At 41.1% G+C, this 18127-nt stretch overlaps 1 protein-coding gene across 1 annotated transcript in view; it reads left to right on the top strand.

The window, feature by feature from the left end:
• Positions 1–6821: 6821 nt before the first annotated feature.
• LOC147237450 (latent-transforming growth factor beta-binding protein 2-like) overlaps positions 6822–18127 on the top strand; it is a 102414-nt gene continuing 91108 nt past the window's right edge. Inside the window, exons 1-2 of the mRNA XM_086149169.1 lie at positions 6822–7892; positions 11144–11217. Coding sequence (XP_086005295.1) covers positions 7468–7892; positions 11144–11217 — 499 coding nt within the window. The 5' untranslated portion in view covers positions 6822–7467. The remainder of the gene's footprint in view (positions 7893–11143; positions 11218–18127) is intronic.

The following is an 18127-nucleotide window of genomic DNA, read 5'->3' as shown; positions in this document are numbered from 1 at the left end:
TGCTTTGCCCATGTTGCCATGTAAAATCATGAGGATCAGCAAGATAAGTAAACTCACCTCTTCTGGCACTTGAAGCTGTTTAGCAGCGAGTCTGTCTGTTGGCTTATTAAAACTTGGCTCCCTAATGAACATTTACCCTTGAAGCCTGCTGAGTGCTTAGTACTGCCCAGGAGACGGGGCTTGGACACACAGGGCCTCTTCCTGTTCCCTACGGAATGCTAAAGTATAAAACTCAGCTGTACCAGCAGGCTGGGGTAAAGTCATATGAATACAAAAATGAACTGGAATTACAAAGTTCAAAAAATAAATTCCCTGTCTGTGAGTTGACAAGCAAAAGTTTTATTGGCTCTTCAACTGTTTTTATTAGTAGTACTGCTGTTGTCATCTTTGCCTTGTGTGAATAAATCCCACTGCTGAAGTTTGGGAGGATGGTAGAAAAGGCAGTTCCACATGGGCCAATAGAGGCCCTGAAACCATGGAGTGACTTCACACTCTATTGTTGACAATTTGTGTATGTGCATGAGAACACTGGAAGCGTGCGGACAATGTTGCATAACACAGCTAACCTAACTACTCGTTCAGTGGTGTGATTTAAGAGCTGAGCGGTGATGGGAGACATCGACTAAATGCTGGACCAACTTAACAGATATAAAACTCCTGTTATTTAATTTTTATCCATGGATCTGTTTAAAGAAAACTCCATGTATACCTGTCTTTGTAGCTATCTTTCCGTTTGATTGAAATGTTTTGGGTGGAGCACGAAGACGTTCCATAAAACTGACATGATGAACAACTGCTTCTTTTTTTTTTTTTTTTTTTTTTTTTAAAACATCTGTCAGAGTGTCCTCTTTCCCCGCGGGGGTCTGGTAGACAGGTCACAGCAGTCAGAGAAATTTCCTCCCTCGGCCTCACGGCTAATTCCCGTCCCTATTCCCCTGTTACGGCTCCCATGACTATAACAAGGTTTCATTGATAGCTGTCGTGCAAGCTGAACTGAGGTTGTCTTGGCTAATTGTTGTCTCCTTTCTCTGGAACGTTTCTTGAGGCAACCAAACCTATGTTACAGCAGGCCAATAGTTTGTTCTGACTAAATGGACTATGGGGAAAAGGTTTAATGGATTGAAAAATAACAAATTTATCATGCTTAATAGAATGCTATTCAGGTCAAATTGACCTCATGTGGGGGGTTAAATCGCATCATAACTTTCTGGTGCTTGACCTTCACTGTTAATTGGGGGCAAAGAAGAAGACTTCTCATTCAGCTAACTGTTGTTGAAGAAAGCACATGATTTTCTGCTCGCAGCTAACCAAGCATGAGGTCTGTCCACAGGAACCAGCAGCCATCAGACATGAACATTACATGAAACTGAATGCTGCGTATGGGAAGAATGCTGCTTGAAAACACTGCCAGCAATTAGGTTGGCCCGTAGTACACCACCATACCAAATTGATGTGCTGTCAGTGTCTGGAAGGCACGTGTCATCGGTGAGTCAACCACTAAATGGGGTTTAATTCCCAGCAGTAAAGGTAAACGTACCATAACCTTCATTACTCAATGGGCCTCAGACTGATATCAAAACAACTGGCATTTGTGTAGGTGTTTCCCTAATCCTGCGTGCAGTCGGACCGATGAGAAGGGAACTTAAGAATGACAGCAAAGTTTAACTTCACCAGCCACAATTTTATTTTATTTTGGACAACAGAAAAACGTTGTGTTCATTGTGAAGACAGTACAATGCAAAGAAGACAAATTACAGACAGAATAGTGGAAATGCAAATGTTTGGATGCAGGATAATTACAGGAGATATCAATTTCTATTTCCTAAAGCAGCTAATGTGGAAAATGCTTGAAATGGATTTTCCACAGCCAGTTAGTGAAGACACCATGAAACACGAATGAGGGTTGAAGCTATGAGGCACAGGGCCATCTTTCACCCCTCCAGGACGAATAGCAGCTGTGCTGGTCCAGCGGGCCTTATGGACCAGGTCACAGCCAAGAGGACCAGTAGGAGGGGAGCCTGTGGGTCTCAGCCAGCAGGAGAAGCCGGGTGTAAGAGGCCAGGAAAACTTGAAGGGAAGGGAAGGGAAGGGAGGGAAGAAATAAAGGGGGAAACGAAGACGACGGCTGCGAGTGAGAAAGCAGAATGGTCTATCACACATGTTTAACCCTTCACTCTGCTCTTTTTGTTTTTTAAGTGCCAATGACTACACGCTGGATATTTATTCAGACATTTATTGATTTCAAGTCGCAGAGGGCACAGCCTCCCTCCTCACTTATTTACACATAAATGTCAGTACTGATTTAAGCCATGATTGATTTCACACAAATCCGAGCATTTAGATTATATATGGGGAATGAATAGAAAGCCGCACAGCTTTGGAAAATTAATATTTTCTGGAAAGATAAATCAAGTTCCTATGTGACCCGGCTGCTAGTATGATCCACCCTTTGAATCAGTTCCAATAGCGTTCATCATGCGCTGATGTGACATCATTCCATGCATTGTTCATAAAAGACAATTTGAAATTGTACATAAGAGGCAGGAAGAATGCGCCACAAAATTCAAGGCTAAAGCACTGGATTTGGGGAGTATTACAAATTAAGTGGTAAATTTTCTCTGTGGTCACAATGAAAACACCTACCAAGGCTATCGAAAGCTGTATCACCATAAATGTATTACAAGGGCTCAGTGAATATAAAAATGTTGTTGATCCAACACATTTTAGGCACATCTGTGATTAGGTTTCTTTTCATCGTGATTTCTGAATACACTTTGTGTAGTGAGATTGGGGCAGGGAGACATCTGCATGTTTGACTGTTCTCTTTTTAAATTCCTATCCCACATACAGATATTCAGGGCACCAGCTGCATGGGTGGGTCATGTGAATAACCCAAGTGGTCCATTTATCCATGAGATGGTTTTATAAACCATAAAAAATACAGTTACTCCCTTTGATTAAAGGTTAATATCAAGAGTAAGGCAAGACGGTGTCAACGCACTACACATAAAACACTTAATGATTTGCCATTATGTCACAGAGAGATCAGTTCAACCTTGCAAGTCAGACCAAAAATCTCAGCAGAACAAACTCATAAATGGCCACAGCAGTAAATTTTACAAAATCCATTACACAGAGTTATTGCTTTGGTACTTTTTCTGCATGACCTGATCTGGCATAAGGGTTGACTTCATTCAACAGAATGAGCAGCAGGACTCATGCTACCAGAGAAGTCAGTCAGGGGTTTTTGTGATATGACATGGTTATTCCCAGTGAATGTACACTGAAATTCTAACAAAGCTTTCACGTGGACATATTTACAACCATGTCAAGCCTGACAACACCATTTCATTCATTTGTTGTTAAAAACATTTCTACACATATTGTGAATGGCTAAGTGGAAGTGCCAGCTAAATAATGTCTCCATGTCCTACTTCCTCTACCCAGCTGACAGCACTTCATTCATACAAACTGGGAAACCCAGTCCTTGGCCTAAGAACATCACATTTATCCTGTGGTATCTTCAACTGTTTCCTCTTATTGCCTGTTTTATGCACTCTACTCAATCTTAGACAAAAAAACAACAAAAAACAACACCTATAAATTTTTCCCAAGGAAAAGCTGTCATGTTCAATAAAAAAAAAAGAAAACTAATAAAGCACATAATTTCAACTTTTACAAAATGTTTCTCTGCCAAAACTAACCTCTTTTTTTTCCATGTTTTCCACCAGGTCCTTCCTGCTGCCCAGTCTGAACAATGTCAGTATTATGTTAGTTGCAGGGCAAGAGGAAGGAGAGCTAAAAGCTATGAAACAAATGGCAAAAGGTAACTAATGCTAATGAAAAGATTGACATTCCTTGTTTGTTGCTTTCCACCCAAAGTCACCCCAGAGGCTGATTCACATGAATCACTTAAAATTCAGGACCCAAGGCTTAGAATACTCCATTGAGGCCTCTCACATATTAAGAGGTTCATTAGGGGTGTAATGACACGTTAAGGCTTTTTAATGGATGTGCTCGACCCTTAATGTTCCACAATTGGAGAAACATGAGGTCTTTTCTCCAATGATTAATATGTTATCGACACGCATCACATGTACCTCCTCAAGAGTTTACCCATTGTCACAGCCTGGAAATTACCCAGAAAGTGGAGCAACTACAAACTTCAAGTAATCTAGAGGAAAAGCCAATCCACCTTGAGCTCTCAGCATCGCACACAAAGCTTGTTTACGTCAGTGTAACTTCAAGACTTGAATATTGTTATTGTTGGGACTTGCCTGTGCTTTTCATGAAACAGTGCAGTGTGCGGTGGTTGTATTTCTGCTCTGCTTTTGAAAAATAATAGGAGTGGCTTGGTTGTCATGCCACAGTATTCAAAGAAGTCTTTGTGTAGAAAAGTTGGTCGTAGCAAGAGACATTGTCCCGGTATTTATTGTAGAGCTGCTCCAGATGCTGCCAATGGTATCACAATGAGTCGACACGGTGTCATAACATGAACCGCGTACATTCTTTCTGCGCAAACAACATGAAATGAAAAAGAAATATGTCCGTGCACTAATCCAGGCCATAGTCCACAGCCTCTCACTCATCTCCGGTCAATGCAGGTTTAATAACGTAGTTATTACATGTCTAATTCAGCAATAACTGGAACTAATAGTCGTCAAGTCTTGTTGTGGCAACTGGACTTGGTCTTGCCACAACAAGATTTGACTACGATTAACCACGACCTGGATGGCTGATACCTTCGTAGACAGTGTAACCGATCAAATAATCTTTTCATCACCTAGTTTGAGATTTCCGTTTTTTGTATGAAGATATGTGCATCATATATTAAGTGTAAATATATTATTTATGTTCGGGATACAAAACCTGTCTACATACTTTTCGATAATATCTGTCTCCCTCTATATATATATATATATATATATATATATATATATATACATATTCATATACTGTATGTATTCTTATTATGAAATAGCTATATAAGTCCTTTATGAATATCTGCACTGGAAGCTTTCAAGTTTAATGTCATGTTTTGTTTTCTTAATGGAAACGTTACCACAATTTTGCTGTCAACAACCTGACATGCAAATGACCTGACAAAAGGTACAATTTTTGGATATATTTTTCTCCCTCTGCAAAGTTCACTTAATGAATCACCAGGGAAAATATTGAGCATGGATTTGCCAATGAGTCACCTTAAATAAAGGTGACAAATGACCCGACAGGTGTCAGGAAATCATTTGATTTAAGTAAAATGATTTAAGTAACAGTGGAAATAAATGTGTTCATCTTCATCTTGCCAGTGGCAAGATACTGGATTCTGGTTCATAATGTTATATATATATATTTTTTTTCTTTTTCTCATGTAGAAATTGTCGTAATATCATATATCCAACGTACTGATTAACATGTTAATTTGTTTGTCATCCACCTTTCAGCACGACATTTACAGAGAACGATATACTGTATACCATAACATGGCAATGTTAGTCATTTCACCAAGGTTTATACTGCATGACAAACCAAACATAGTTTTGAAAACTGTAACCTCTTAATTCTTCCATAGGTCTTGTTCTTGGCACATTTTTCCAGTGAAGTTCTCACTGAGCAGTTGTTTTTTTAGCAGTAAAGCTGCTGTGGATTTGAAGCATTACAAAGGTATGTCAAAAAATATGTATCAGATGTCCTCCTCTTTAGGTGGGGGATATGCGCTCATGTATTTGATAATGTATACATAAGGTTATGTAACATTGCACCTCCGGTGATGCAGAATAACAGAGACGCAAATAACTTTCCACAGAGAGTAATGACGTGAATCAAGTACTTTAAAAAGCATGTGTAATACTGTAGTACTTGTTGAATAATGACTCTGATGGAGACTACTGGACAGTCGTGAGATAAATGCAAGCTCCCTCTCTAATTATGATTCCACATCCCGCAAGACGCGTAATCTGTGAGTGCTTGACCCTGGTCGGCACACATTTTTTTCTTTTACTGTAAATCCAACAGTGGCGAGACGTTTCCCTCTGTTTCTTCAGAGTTCCACATAGCACACTTCTCAGACACATTTCCTGACTGAAACTTTTCAGACGTTTGCATGTATCAGCACTGGTGGGAGAGGTGATGAATGGGAATACTACTCGTCTCCCTCGCCACTCTTGTGTGTTTTGGATAGCGGTGTCGTGAGTGGTAACAGTGCACAGGGACCACTCATGAGAGAGGCTGGCGTGCATCTTTGTGGGTTTAGTGAGCAGAGGTGGCCAACTCTCTTTGGGTAGTTTCAGATTTTTTTGGTAGGGGAGCAATGTGTTGTTTCCAGACTGTCAGAGGAAAAGTGATGATCCAGCATGGATGGGGTGGAGTGTGGGTGGGATGAATGGGATCAGTTACATAACCTGACCAGTTTTCCAAGGTTTAAATCCAGTATGAACCGTGAGCTTCCTGTTGTTTGAGCATCACGCTGATAAGATGTCGAAGGATGCACGATTAACAAGTGTTACAAGGAGGATAAAGCGGCATGCGATGTATAATTAAAAGCGGGTCACACCGACGAAAGTGCTTTCAATTGTGTTGTCTTTACATGCAGTCATAGACACACACTCATCCCTGAAGTGGCCACAGTGACATGAAGAATTGGGCAATCAGTGCAGTGCAGATTTGAGATAAACATCTGGAAATGATTTCATAATTGAAATGATATTACAGTGGCCTGTATCCTCAAATCAAACGAAAGGCAACGGTTCAGGCAGCTGCGTTCGTGAAAATTCCAGTAGTCTTGTTCAAAGGCAAAAAGGCATATTGTGACATGATGTAACTTGTCATTAAAATATAAGAAAAATAAAATAAGAAAAGAAAGTGCGTGTGGGCACATGGGCCGCGCAGTGAGCGGGAGCGACTCCGCAGCCGACAAGGGGGAGTCTCTATTTGAAGAGAGCATGCAATGCCTACAAACAATTCCCGGTGACTTCAGATCCAAGGAGGTGGTGATATCCATGGAGGCACGACACGAACTCGAGCCCTCTCACTTGGAGTAGAAGTCCAGCCCCGGAGCCAACGCGCCGCCGCCGTGCGTCTCTCCTCTGGTTGAACCTATCAGATCTTTGAAATGACTTGTTTGGCGGCGCCGGCGCGAGAAACGCTCCAACGATTTTAACACACATCTAGTCGCCGATATATGGACGATCCGATCGGCGTTCTGCGCAGTCTTACCTGGGCATTATGAGGAGGTATCCAGGCTCTTTTCTCTCCAGGGAGAGGATGCCGTCTTGCTGAACTTCAGAAATTTTTCTGCCCCCGCGGATCTTGTCGCTCACACATCCGCGCGTATTTTAGCGGCTCTCGGTGAAAGTGTAACGCGGTTTACCCCCCTCCCCACCGACCCCCTCCCCCTTTTACGCAGTAGTTTTAAAAAAGGAAAAAAAAAAAAAAAAAAAAAAAAAGAAAAAACAAATATTGTCCGAGATGGACCTTGCGGGTTTCGCCTTCCTGGTGATTCTGAATCTTCTGCTGCTGGGACTCGGTGAGGGTGACAGAGACAAGGCAGGTGGACAGGGGACAGAGGGCGCCGGAGAGGACCGGACGGTCCGGGTCCTTCAGCAGTCCCAGATGAGGAGTCAAGGTCAATCCCTCCACGCGTCCTCCAGAGGGTCGCCGAGCGGGACTTCAGCGCGGCTGCCCGGGAGCACAGACGACCCTCAAGTGGATGGCGTTCACGCATCTCAGGCTGGACCGGCTCGTGGCGCAGGTTTGTCCCGGGAAGACCCCGCGTCCGCCGCGCGGGATGGCGCGCCGCGCACCGCAAGGCAAACGGCCGGCCAGAGCTCCCCGCTGCCCAGAGGGAGGGTGAACCGCCGACAGAACAAGTCCAGCCCAAGGCGACTTGTTGGGTAAGAGTGACAGCAGACAACCCTATGATCAGAATATGCTGCTTTCTCGATATCCACGCTGCTTCCTTGTAGAGGAAGAAATGTGTGACCCATTTTACTGTACATGTGGTTTAGTGTGGCCTACTTTAGAGAGTCTTTTTTTTTAGTTTTTTTTTTTCCCCCTGTAGGTCAAAGCAAGTGATATAACAGCTCAGAGAATGTTGCTGTAAACTCACCCATGTCAGTCACAGCTGCAAAGGACTATTCTCCACCTGAATATGGAGAACATCTTGCCCGTGCACTCTGTCACCGGGGTCACGGCAGGACATGAAACAATGGCCGAGGCCCAACACCGAGCTCGTTGCCGTGCTGACAGTTAACCGTCTAATGAGTAGCAAGTGTCCGTGTGAATGGATGAACTGTAGCCCATATGATAAGTTTCTGCACAATCCTGTTTAATTTCCTCCCATTGCCACTCATCGCTGTGTTGAAGTAGGAGCCTTCAACGTCTGGGTCTCAGTTTTACGCATCCGCAGTTGCTCGTGGCTATATGTTGCATTTGCGTAGTGAGCAATTTCAAATTTGAAATTTGATTTGTGATTAAAACCACCTGTATCTCTGACAGCCTGACAACAACTTTGCATATCACTTTCATTTTCTTTCTTCCTTTCTCTCTTTCTTTTTGCTGCTTCTCTTAAACTGAAAATGGGCCTGATTGTTTGGATCCATATTTAAGCCCCTTTCTGTTTGTGTGATGAACCCTGGTGCTTCCATTCTTGTTTGTTCCATACGGACAAAGCATGATACACATAGGAGGAGTGTTTACGTAATAACAAGAGGGGGATTTGTAAACCTTACCTTTGGTTGCAGACACTGAAATTAAAGTTTTTTTTTGGATAGGCCTTATCTTTAGAGGGATCACACTCATGCAGCTAATGTAGGGGACTTTTTACAAGCAATTCTTGTCTGTTGACATACATATTTTGCCCACAGTGGTAAATTAGTAAAGCATGTCTGGTGGCCTATACAATTTAGTTCATGCAGTCCCTCTTTTCCATCCTTTTCTGTTAATATTTTGACAGGCGCCCCTTAAGATCCAAGCGAGATTATGGGAATTCTAGTAATATGATTATATCTGAACAACCTGTTCTTATGCTATTGCAACATTTTGTTCAGGCTGGGAATTATAGATAGCCAACTTTAGTGTGGAATTAATAAACTTATAACCATGATCCTCCAAACTATGCCACACAGAATTTTTCTCATTATATCCGTTGTCTAAATATTTAACTGCTGCAGTATTTACCCTAAGTGTTGTCAATTCAAAGAAAGTTTCCTGAATCTTAGGATTCCTTGTTTGCCATTGCAAAAACAAACAAGGAGTGCAGGTGAATCTTGGAGAGAATCTTGTACAGCACATTTGTCCTGACGGGCACTTCAAATCTTTGATTTGCTAGCTTTACATGAATCATTTGCTGCTTGTAAGACAAAATGATTGCTCAACATGTGTCTTCTTTTGGCTTCTTTCCTCTCAACTTAATCATTTACTGTTCCCTGCGGGGCAGCCGACTCAGTGTTCGCGTAACTACTCTCCTCTCCTCTCCATCGTTGATGACTCACCATGACTCCCTATCTGTTGTTGTACACCTGTCAGAAGATTAAGGAATCAAGATAGCTCACAGTGAAACGATATTCCACCTCCGCATATTTCCAGCTTCCAATGAAAATAAAACAAGGTGTGAACATGGCCTTATCTATTTGTCATTGATATGGTACTGATAATGCTGCATAAAAGCAGCATTTTCCTGAGGAGACTGAGGTCATTTGGTATCTTTAGCAGGCTCCTCAAGACCTTCTACCATTCTATGGTGGCCAGCGTACTCTTCTTCGCTATAGTGTGCTGGTGGGGTGGTGCCAGGACTGGTGAGGTCAACAGGCTCAACAAGATAGTGAGGAAAACCCGCTTGGTGGTGGGACTGAACCTGGACCATCTTCAATCAGTGGCAGGGGCGAGGGTGAGGGACAAACTGGGAGCTATCCTAGGCAATCCTTCCCACCCCCTGCACGACAAGCTGTGGCTAATGGGCAGCTCTTTCAGCTAACGGTTCATCCCACCCCAGTGCAGAACTGGACTGATTTTTATTGTCACTCTATTTATACTGTCGTTCAGTTTTGGTTGTGTACTTTTTACCCTTACTGTTCCATTCTGTCATCCATTCTTATCCCTGAGGTTGTTGCTGTTGTTGTTCTCCCTGCTGTCTATTTATTTGTGGATGTCTTGCTATCTTCTGTCTTCCAACCGTCTCTCTATTTATATTTATATTTATATTTGACATCACTGTTATGATGCTGTGACAAAGGAACTTCCCCTATGGGGATCAATAAAGTTTATCTTATCTTATCTTATCTTATCTTATCTTATCTTATCTTATCTTATCTTATCTTATCTTATCTTATCTTATCTTATCTTATCTTATCTTATCTTATCTTATCTGGAAATTCCATATTCCATAGGTATAGCCTCTGAACGGAATTCAGATGTGTTGACTGACTTCTTTGGCAGGGGTCAGATGAGATGGGTGTGATTTTTGTCAGCGCTAAGCCTGCAAGACAGCCCGATTAACCGCATACTATCCTTTGTGACACATCAGTAAAATTTGTAGCGCCTAATTTGTACAATGGAGGACAATGAGTCAATCCCTGTTATCTTCTCAAATCACCATGAGCCAGGCATCTACTTACTGTAATATCTTTTGAAATGATGATGGGGTGCAGATACATGCCAGCGCATTGACTGTTGCCATGAAGTTGCTGTTGTGGTCTTGTGCCTTTTCATCTACCTCACAGCAAAAATATTGGCTTCTGCTGCAAATGTGGATTAAAGAGAGTAAAACAACCAGTAATAACTGTGTAAAACTTGTCATCTCTCATTTGTTCAGTGATTTATAGAAGATGCAGGGTGCTTTTCATGTCCCATGCATCTCCCATAATCCCTTCAAGGCTCAAATAACTCAGTATTTGTTTTCACGCTGAACTCTCGCTTAGCAGAGAGAGGGATCTTAGAAAGTTTTTTTGTTTTTTTGTGATGTGCCCTGAAATGTTTGTATCCCATCCAGTTAAAGCACAATGTCAAAGCTGCTTCTAATTTATTGGCCAGAGCCGTCACATAGATCAACATTAAAAATCAAACATATCATGCCAAATATTTTTTGCCTTTCCTTACTTATTAATGTGCCTGATCTATTATTTTTTCAATCTTTGCCTTTGTCCAGGGCCAACGTGTGTGGGGGTCAGCAGTGCTGCTCTGGCTGGGCTCTGGCACCAGGAACCAATCGTTGCATAAAGCGTATGTATATGTTGTTGTTACCTTGTTACGTGTGAATTATCAAAAAGTACTGTCTTTCATTCGCCGTTTCAAATCGTTTTGTTTAAAAAACTCAAACCTCGCCGTTTCAGAGAAGGCAATTTTTTACTATAGTCACCTGATCTTGAGAGTAAAGGTGCCACAGATGTGTGACCCTCTTATATAATTGTGACACAAAGAGAAAAGGTCTCTGCATGATCCTAAGAGGGTGTTTACGTATAACAGCATACATTAAATCACATTGATTTCCGGAAATCATTCCTTGAAACCCCTTGTTGTAAGAAACTGGAGGGATGTCAAGGCCCCAATTTTGTGAACTTCTTCCTTAAAAGTACAATGCTCTGCTTTATCCATAGTAGAGTTTCTCCACAACTGAACTGTGTAGTCAGAGACTGAAAAAGAAAGTTGTGCCAAAAGATAACAAAGCAAATTACTACTAATGACTGTCCTGTCAAGTCAAATTGCTGTCTGAACATTTTTCGATTGCTCCCATGATCATCTTCATCTTCTAGCCTTTTCCACTGAAGCCCCTAAACATGGAAGACATTTTCGTTTGACCACAGCCTTGTTATATATCATTTACACGGTATAATGAAGCAATTAATTAAAGCCCATGACACATCCTTAAATGTTGCACTGATGAAAGGAATTCAGAGATACCCAGCCCATTTTTCTTTTTCTTTCCACTTTTCTATCTCAAACTTATATCCATCCACCCATCCACCTTCTTCCACTTAGTGTCGCGGGGATGCTGGCGCCTTTCCCAGCTGTCATCGGCAGCTTGGGTCGACAGTCAGTTGCCGACCAAACAACCATTCACTCATTCGGGGCAATTTTCCAAATTTTTTTTCCAATTAACCTGCATGTTTTTGGACTGTGGGTGGAAACCCTCGCAGACACGTGCAAACGCCACACAGAAAGGTACCCTGGTCGGAATTGAACCAGGGTCCTTCATGCTGTGAAGCGCGAACCACTGCGCCACCGAGCCACCCTCAGACTTCTATGTAAACTGTTAAGAGGCTCTGCTGCTCTGCTGCTGTCGACCTGGTCCTGTTAAAGTGGCTGTGCTCAAGATAGAAATTGCTTACTATTGCACACTGAAATGACAGGTTGGTCTGACCTGTTGAAGCCAGAGTTATCATTACACTTTACAAGTCAAGTAAAATGCAAAAAAAGTGCAACTTTTCTTTCTTCACTCCATATGCCCCTCTATCTGTCTATTTAGCCTAGCCAGATAACATGGCAACTAGTTACTTACCCCAACTTGTTTACTCTTTCTTCCCTGCTAATTAAATAACTTCCCTTGTCTCTCTTCCTCTCTCTGTCGCACATGCACACATAGCCATGCACACATGCGCATGCGCACACACACACACACACACACACACACACACACACACACACACACACACACACACACAGAGTTCACCAATTCAGCCAGTCGATTACGCAACACTGATTGGCCCCAGCAGCCTCCTAATTAGATCTCCTTTTCCCCTGCTCTGGGCAAAGCCTCCTTCCATGTTGTCTCAAGTCTCAGCTAAAGACGCACTTACGAAGGTGTAAATTACATTTAACGTTGAGCTGTAGTTACCCAAATTAACAGAGCAAATACTTTGAATCTGCCAGAATGTAACAGGTTCAGTCTAATGTCCCTATGTTAAATAAGGCAGTTCATCTGAGCGGGCCAGGGGCGTGTGTAAGCATCTGGACCTTCTTACACTTTGGCAATCACCCAGGCCTGACTAGAGGCTAAGCTATCATCAGCTGAGTGAAGCCCCATGGCCGGCATGTTGCCAACATAAAGGCCTCAAACTTGGAGTGGGGCTGGGAGCACCGACTCAGAAAGCCTCCATGGAGAAAATAGCTCAAGGTTATCTTTATTTTGTCCTTCCTTGAAACCCTGTCTGTTTTATTAGGAGATGGTAGCATGGGAAAACATGTTCACCCCAGGGAAAAGAGCAGGAGAAAAAAACCTGTCTGAGAGTATAACTTAAAAACATATAGAGGCTGAGCTGTGTCTAGAAAACTCTTGCAGAAGGGATTGATGTAATGGCCATTATTAAAAGTGCCAGCTTCAGGCTTCATCCATGAGACTGGATTTTGTCTTGAGTAATGGCTTCTTAACAATACTTCCTTGTTCGATTGGATCGAGCTCAGAGCAAATATATGACAGGAATTGGATCACTAGTTGTCCAGGGAGCGCGCCCTCATGTCTTTTGAGACGGGTCTTACGTCTAGGTCTCAATTAGTCTGGTTGGAGATTGAGTCTGGCACACTAAAGTCTAATGCCTGCCCATTTTCTTGCAGGTTTTATGCTGTTTTCACTTTCAGGAGAGATGGTTTGGAGATACACTCGTGCACCAGCATTAAAGATAACTGCTGTTGTCAATAGAAACACTGATACACACATAAAATTACATTCCACTGCTACATCATTTTTAGCATGGTCATGTTATCAGTGAAACTACAAATAAAAAGGGTTTCATGTGAAAGCATATCTAAGTAATGGGAAATGTATAAATGCATCCATAAACTAATTATGTTTCAATGGGGAAATGTGGTGAATTAAGGTCAGGCATAAGCTTGGTAGAATCTGCTCATCTGGATGTAGAAGGATCCTACGAAGATGAATGGAGTATCTCCCCTCTGTTTGGACTCACATTATTTATGTGCGTGTGCACTGTGGGAATCTTACACACCTGCGTAAATAGTCTCGCATTTGCCAAAAATAAAAGCATGCTGCCTCAGTAAAATCCCTCCAATTTGGTTTGAAATGTGAATTGCCACTGAAATCTGTTTACAAAACAGTATGCCTAAGCTACTTAGCCTGGGAATTAAGATGAAAGTTGAATTGCTGACATGTTTGAGGATAAATACAGTAACCCTCCATTAGATCTTGTGTGCCAATGTAGAATTACTGTTTTACATTTTTTCAATAATTTGCAATTATCATTTATATTTTTATTGGAAAAAAAAACATTAAAGAAAAGCTCTTCAAATCCAGAGTCACCTGAGAACTTAAATATTTGTGCTGAATATCGCTTTCTCTTGCTAGCTGTGAATTACTTATTGGACAGACATGTAGGTAGTGCTGCATGTTAGGCTGGTCAGGGAGGGTTGCAGCCTAGAGCTTTATAACTAATGTCTGCTAAATCAGGCCATCGTGTTTTCTGGGATTCGCAGGGACAGTCACACAGGTCTTACTCATCTAATTTTCAACAGTTTGAAAAATGGTGATATATACCAATATGTATACATATTCTCTCCATCTTGACCTCTAAGAAATCCTAAATTTGATTTAAATTTTTTCTCCAAAAATGGTTGGGTTCCACAGTGTTTACTTGCTTTTATTTCGTTACTTGAATAGTGCTGTCAACAGAAACAGCTTGTTAAGAGATTAAATCATGTCACATATAAATCAAAGTAGGCATTTATCATAACCACAGTGTTCAGCAAATTAAACAGCGTACAAATACCAGCAAATGGCCCCTGCTGTTGTGGTTCTGGCTCTTACAAAGCTCATGAATTGTAGTTCTCGGCTCCTTATGGCGTCACTGTGTTGGCCAAGCACCACACTCTCATATCTGCCTTTCTTTTTGACTTAGAAAAACAAAACACTGTTACTAATTTTGCTGAATTTCAGGAGGAATTCAGTTTTTTCCTCACTAGAGGTTTTTATCAAAAACAGAAAAAAAACAGCAACCGACATATTTTTAAACACACAGTCATTCAGTGCTATAAATATCTCGACGTGAAATTAATCAAAAACATTTACAAAGCTTCCTCTTTGGGACAAAGAAAATCTCTTGGTTTAAGTTTTGTCCACTTTACTGTGGAAACACTTGAACATTGTTCTGTTAAAAAAAAAAAAAAAAAAAAAAAAGTACTATAAAAATTCTAAGTCTTTCTTGTCAGAAATAGCAGTTTAAGGGAAACCAGGTGAACCCCTGACTTTAAGATGATGAATGTGATCTTGGGATTAGCTGAACCACATTTCTGCTACTCAAGCCAAAGAATTTGGGTCACAGTCAGATAGCCGACAATTTACACCTACAGCTAACGTCTCCTGAGATGTATGTGGAGTCAGGGGGCTGCAGTGGCCTTTTAATTTACGGTTGATTGCCACCGTGACCTTTCGACACATCACTTCCTGTTTTAATGACCTACTTTTACCAGCTACTTGTAACACAGTTCCCTGAAAATAAACAAACCAAAGCACAGATAGCTGGAAACTGTTGTCATTGATCCAAAAATAGTCAAGGCATCTCAAATTTATTGCAATCATTGCTATGTTCCAGCAAAGAATCTAACAGTGGGGGTTCTCTAAGAAAAGAATAAGGTTTCATTGAGATGTTTGGGTTCTTCCTGATTGTGCCAATCATCTAGGCACAATACAGGTATGATATGGATTTTATGGTTGTCCATTGAAAGTCTAGCAGAAGTGGAGGACTATTTAGCTTCTAGCTGCCTTCTAGTTGACGCATAACTTTATGTCCTGGTTGGTAAGTTAGCAAGACTGTTGAACATTGGCACACCAGAACTTTTATATCTATGGTTGAAGTTGATTGGGGCTTACTGATGTAACATAGATGTGGCTTGTATTTGTTTTTGTTTTTGTCTTTTGGAGAAAAGTAGGCATGTTGATGTACAATTCCAAAGAATGGCCATTTTCTCCCCATGCATTGTTATCAGGTATATAATATGACAAGGGAAGTGCTATAAAGCTGTTGAAAAGGCCTTTCTTTTTGACTTTGAATAACTGGTGACACATGCCACCTAAAGACCAACTCAGATCAGTAGTTACTATGCATCAGACATCCTGTGTTGCTCTGGTGTCTCCCAATGACATGGCTGTTTTAAGAATTGGATTATTAGCATGCTCTGCCATGCCATTCACAGTGAATGAGCTGGAAACCAGACATTTCAGGAAGAGGCCCTGCAGTCAACAACTACACTTCACCCCAGCTCCCCCTTAACTGCAGACTATAAGATTCTGCAGCCGAATTCTTTTCACCAAACTAGAATTATGGCAAGTATGTATGACATATGGCAACATGCTGAAAGTCCTGATTCCCCAAAAATACACACATGGCCTTTGATTTATACCTGCTTCTGTCTGAGTGCAGATGAAAAGGTGCATCATTCACATTGAGGAATAAAGTTGTTTTCACTCTCTTAAGCATTTGGCGATTGACAGAGTGAAACGTGGTTGAGAGGAGGTTCTATTTGATTGCCTTCCAGCTTTCTTTGGCCTGCTGTGCTGTGTAGGGCCCGATCCCAACAGTAAAATAACTCCTCATATATAATGCTCCTCTTTCCTTCTGTCCTCATGCTTATATCGCCCCCTCTTAAGGTAACCCAGCTCCTCTCTCCAAACAAAGAATTGTAGTTAGCAATTTTTCAGGCCCCCTGTGGTGGCTGATAATATTTTACCCCTCTAGTGCAGACAGAGTAACTCATCTTATGTTGTGTTGCAAGCAAGACCCAGCTATCCTGCATTGCATCCCTTTATTGTAATTTTATTCAAGGTAATTTAAAAGGAGTAAATGTGATTTGCATTTTTTATGTAATTTACCAAGAAAAAAAACAGCCATTGCATCACATATATATTGACCTATTAATCAAAGTTCATTAAGGTTTATAAACTGAATGTAAAGCAGGTATTTTTGTGAAACATTTGAAGCGTGTCTTTTTTTTTACATCCACATGTGTGAAGCAGCTGGGAAAGTATCAAGGACATACAGTGCACATGTGAATGTTTTCCAGCCTCCAAAACTGCACCCAAAAATGTAGGTTCAGATATAATAGATACAAGCCGTTCTCTCTGAGAACTGAATATCCCAAAATAAAGAATATTATATTTATCTTTTTAGGTATTTTTCTTATGCATTCAGACACAAACTCCCAATAAACTTCAAGTTGTTGGCTCAAAGACAGTTGTACGTCCATAGCACCATGTAATTTACTCTTATCTAAAGAAGTCACATGAATCTGTTTTCTTTGGGAGAATTTAATTTTGCAAAACAGATGTTTGAACGGGATTGTTGAAGGTTCGTCATGGCATGTGCACTTCACAAGATAGTATATGACATGCACTGGATAGCTTTAGCCTGAGTTAAACACGATACACATAATCAGTGTCTAAGCAGCCATTAATGCAATCACTTTTCAGAAGATGGTATTGGTAGAGTCAATATGAAATGTTATAATCTACTGTGTAACACATGGAGCTGAAGAGCAATCATGAAATTCATTTTTTTGTTGAATTCCATTTTTAACCTACAGTGCTGATGAGTTTATATTACAAAAAATTCAAGCAAAATTGTTTGCTTTGAGTATGAAAAAAATACAGGTAGGAACCAATGCTTGAATGATTTGTTTTCCTTCAAAGTGGAAAATATGATTTTTTTATTTTACAATATTTCGTCCATATTCGTTGAAAAAAGGATTGCAAAAGTTGATTTTACAGCACAGATTTGTATTTGATAATATTTCATTGATTAAAGTAATCTAAAGTTAAAATCCAAATACACCTTACATGGTAACAGCAATGGTTATTTCAAGGTTCATGATGCCATCAAGAAAGGTTAAAATTTTTAGCTGCACACACTGTTACAGAACCCTCCCTGGCCGTACGTGTCATGGGTGGGTGTTTAGGGGGTTGCACAGTTCACAGCTCAGGGATGTAACACTCCTGTAATCAATACTCATTGCCCCCAAACCCACCATTAACCTAGACAGGAGGTCCCACTGAGTTTGTTTCCGCCCAACCAGAGGGGGTTGCTTTCTCCGCTCCAGGTGGTGTCTCTGTTTGTAGGTTGCAAAGGGCCTGTTTTTGCCTCCTGCGCCACATGTTTTTTTTCTAATTGCTACCATAGTTGAAAGTGTG

Source organism: Fistularia commersonii, chromosome 1 (genome assembly GCF_037954325.1).
Source record: "Fistularia commersonii isolate RoL2024-O1a breed Wild chromosome 1, RoL_Fcom_v1.0, whole genome shotgun sequence".
Classification (NCBI taxonomy): domain Eukaryota; kingdom Metazoa; phylum Chordata; class Actinopteri; order Syngnathiformes; family Fistulariidae; genus Fistularia; species Fistularia commersonii.
The sequence above is the reverse complement of the archived record's forward strand: the minus strand, read 5'-3'. Positions and strand labels throughout refer to the sequence as shown.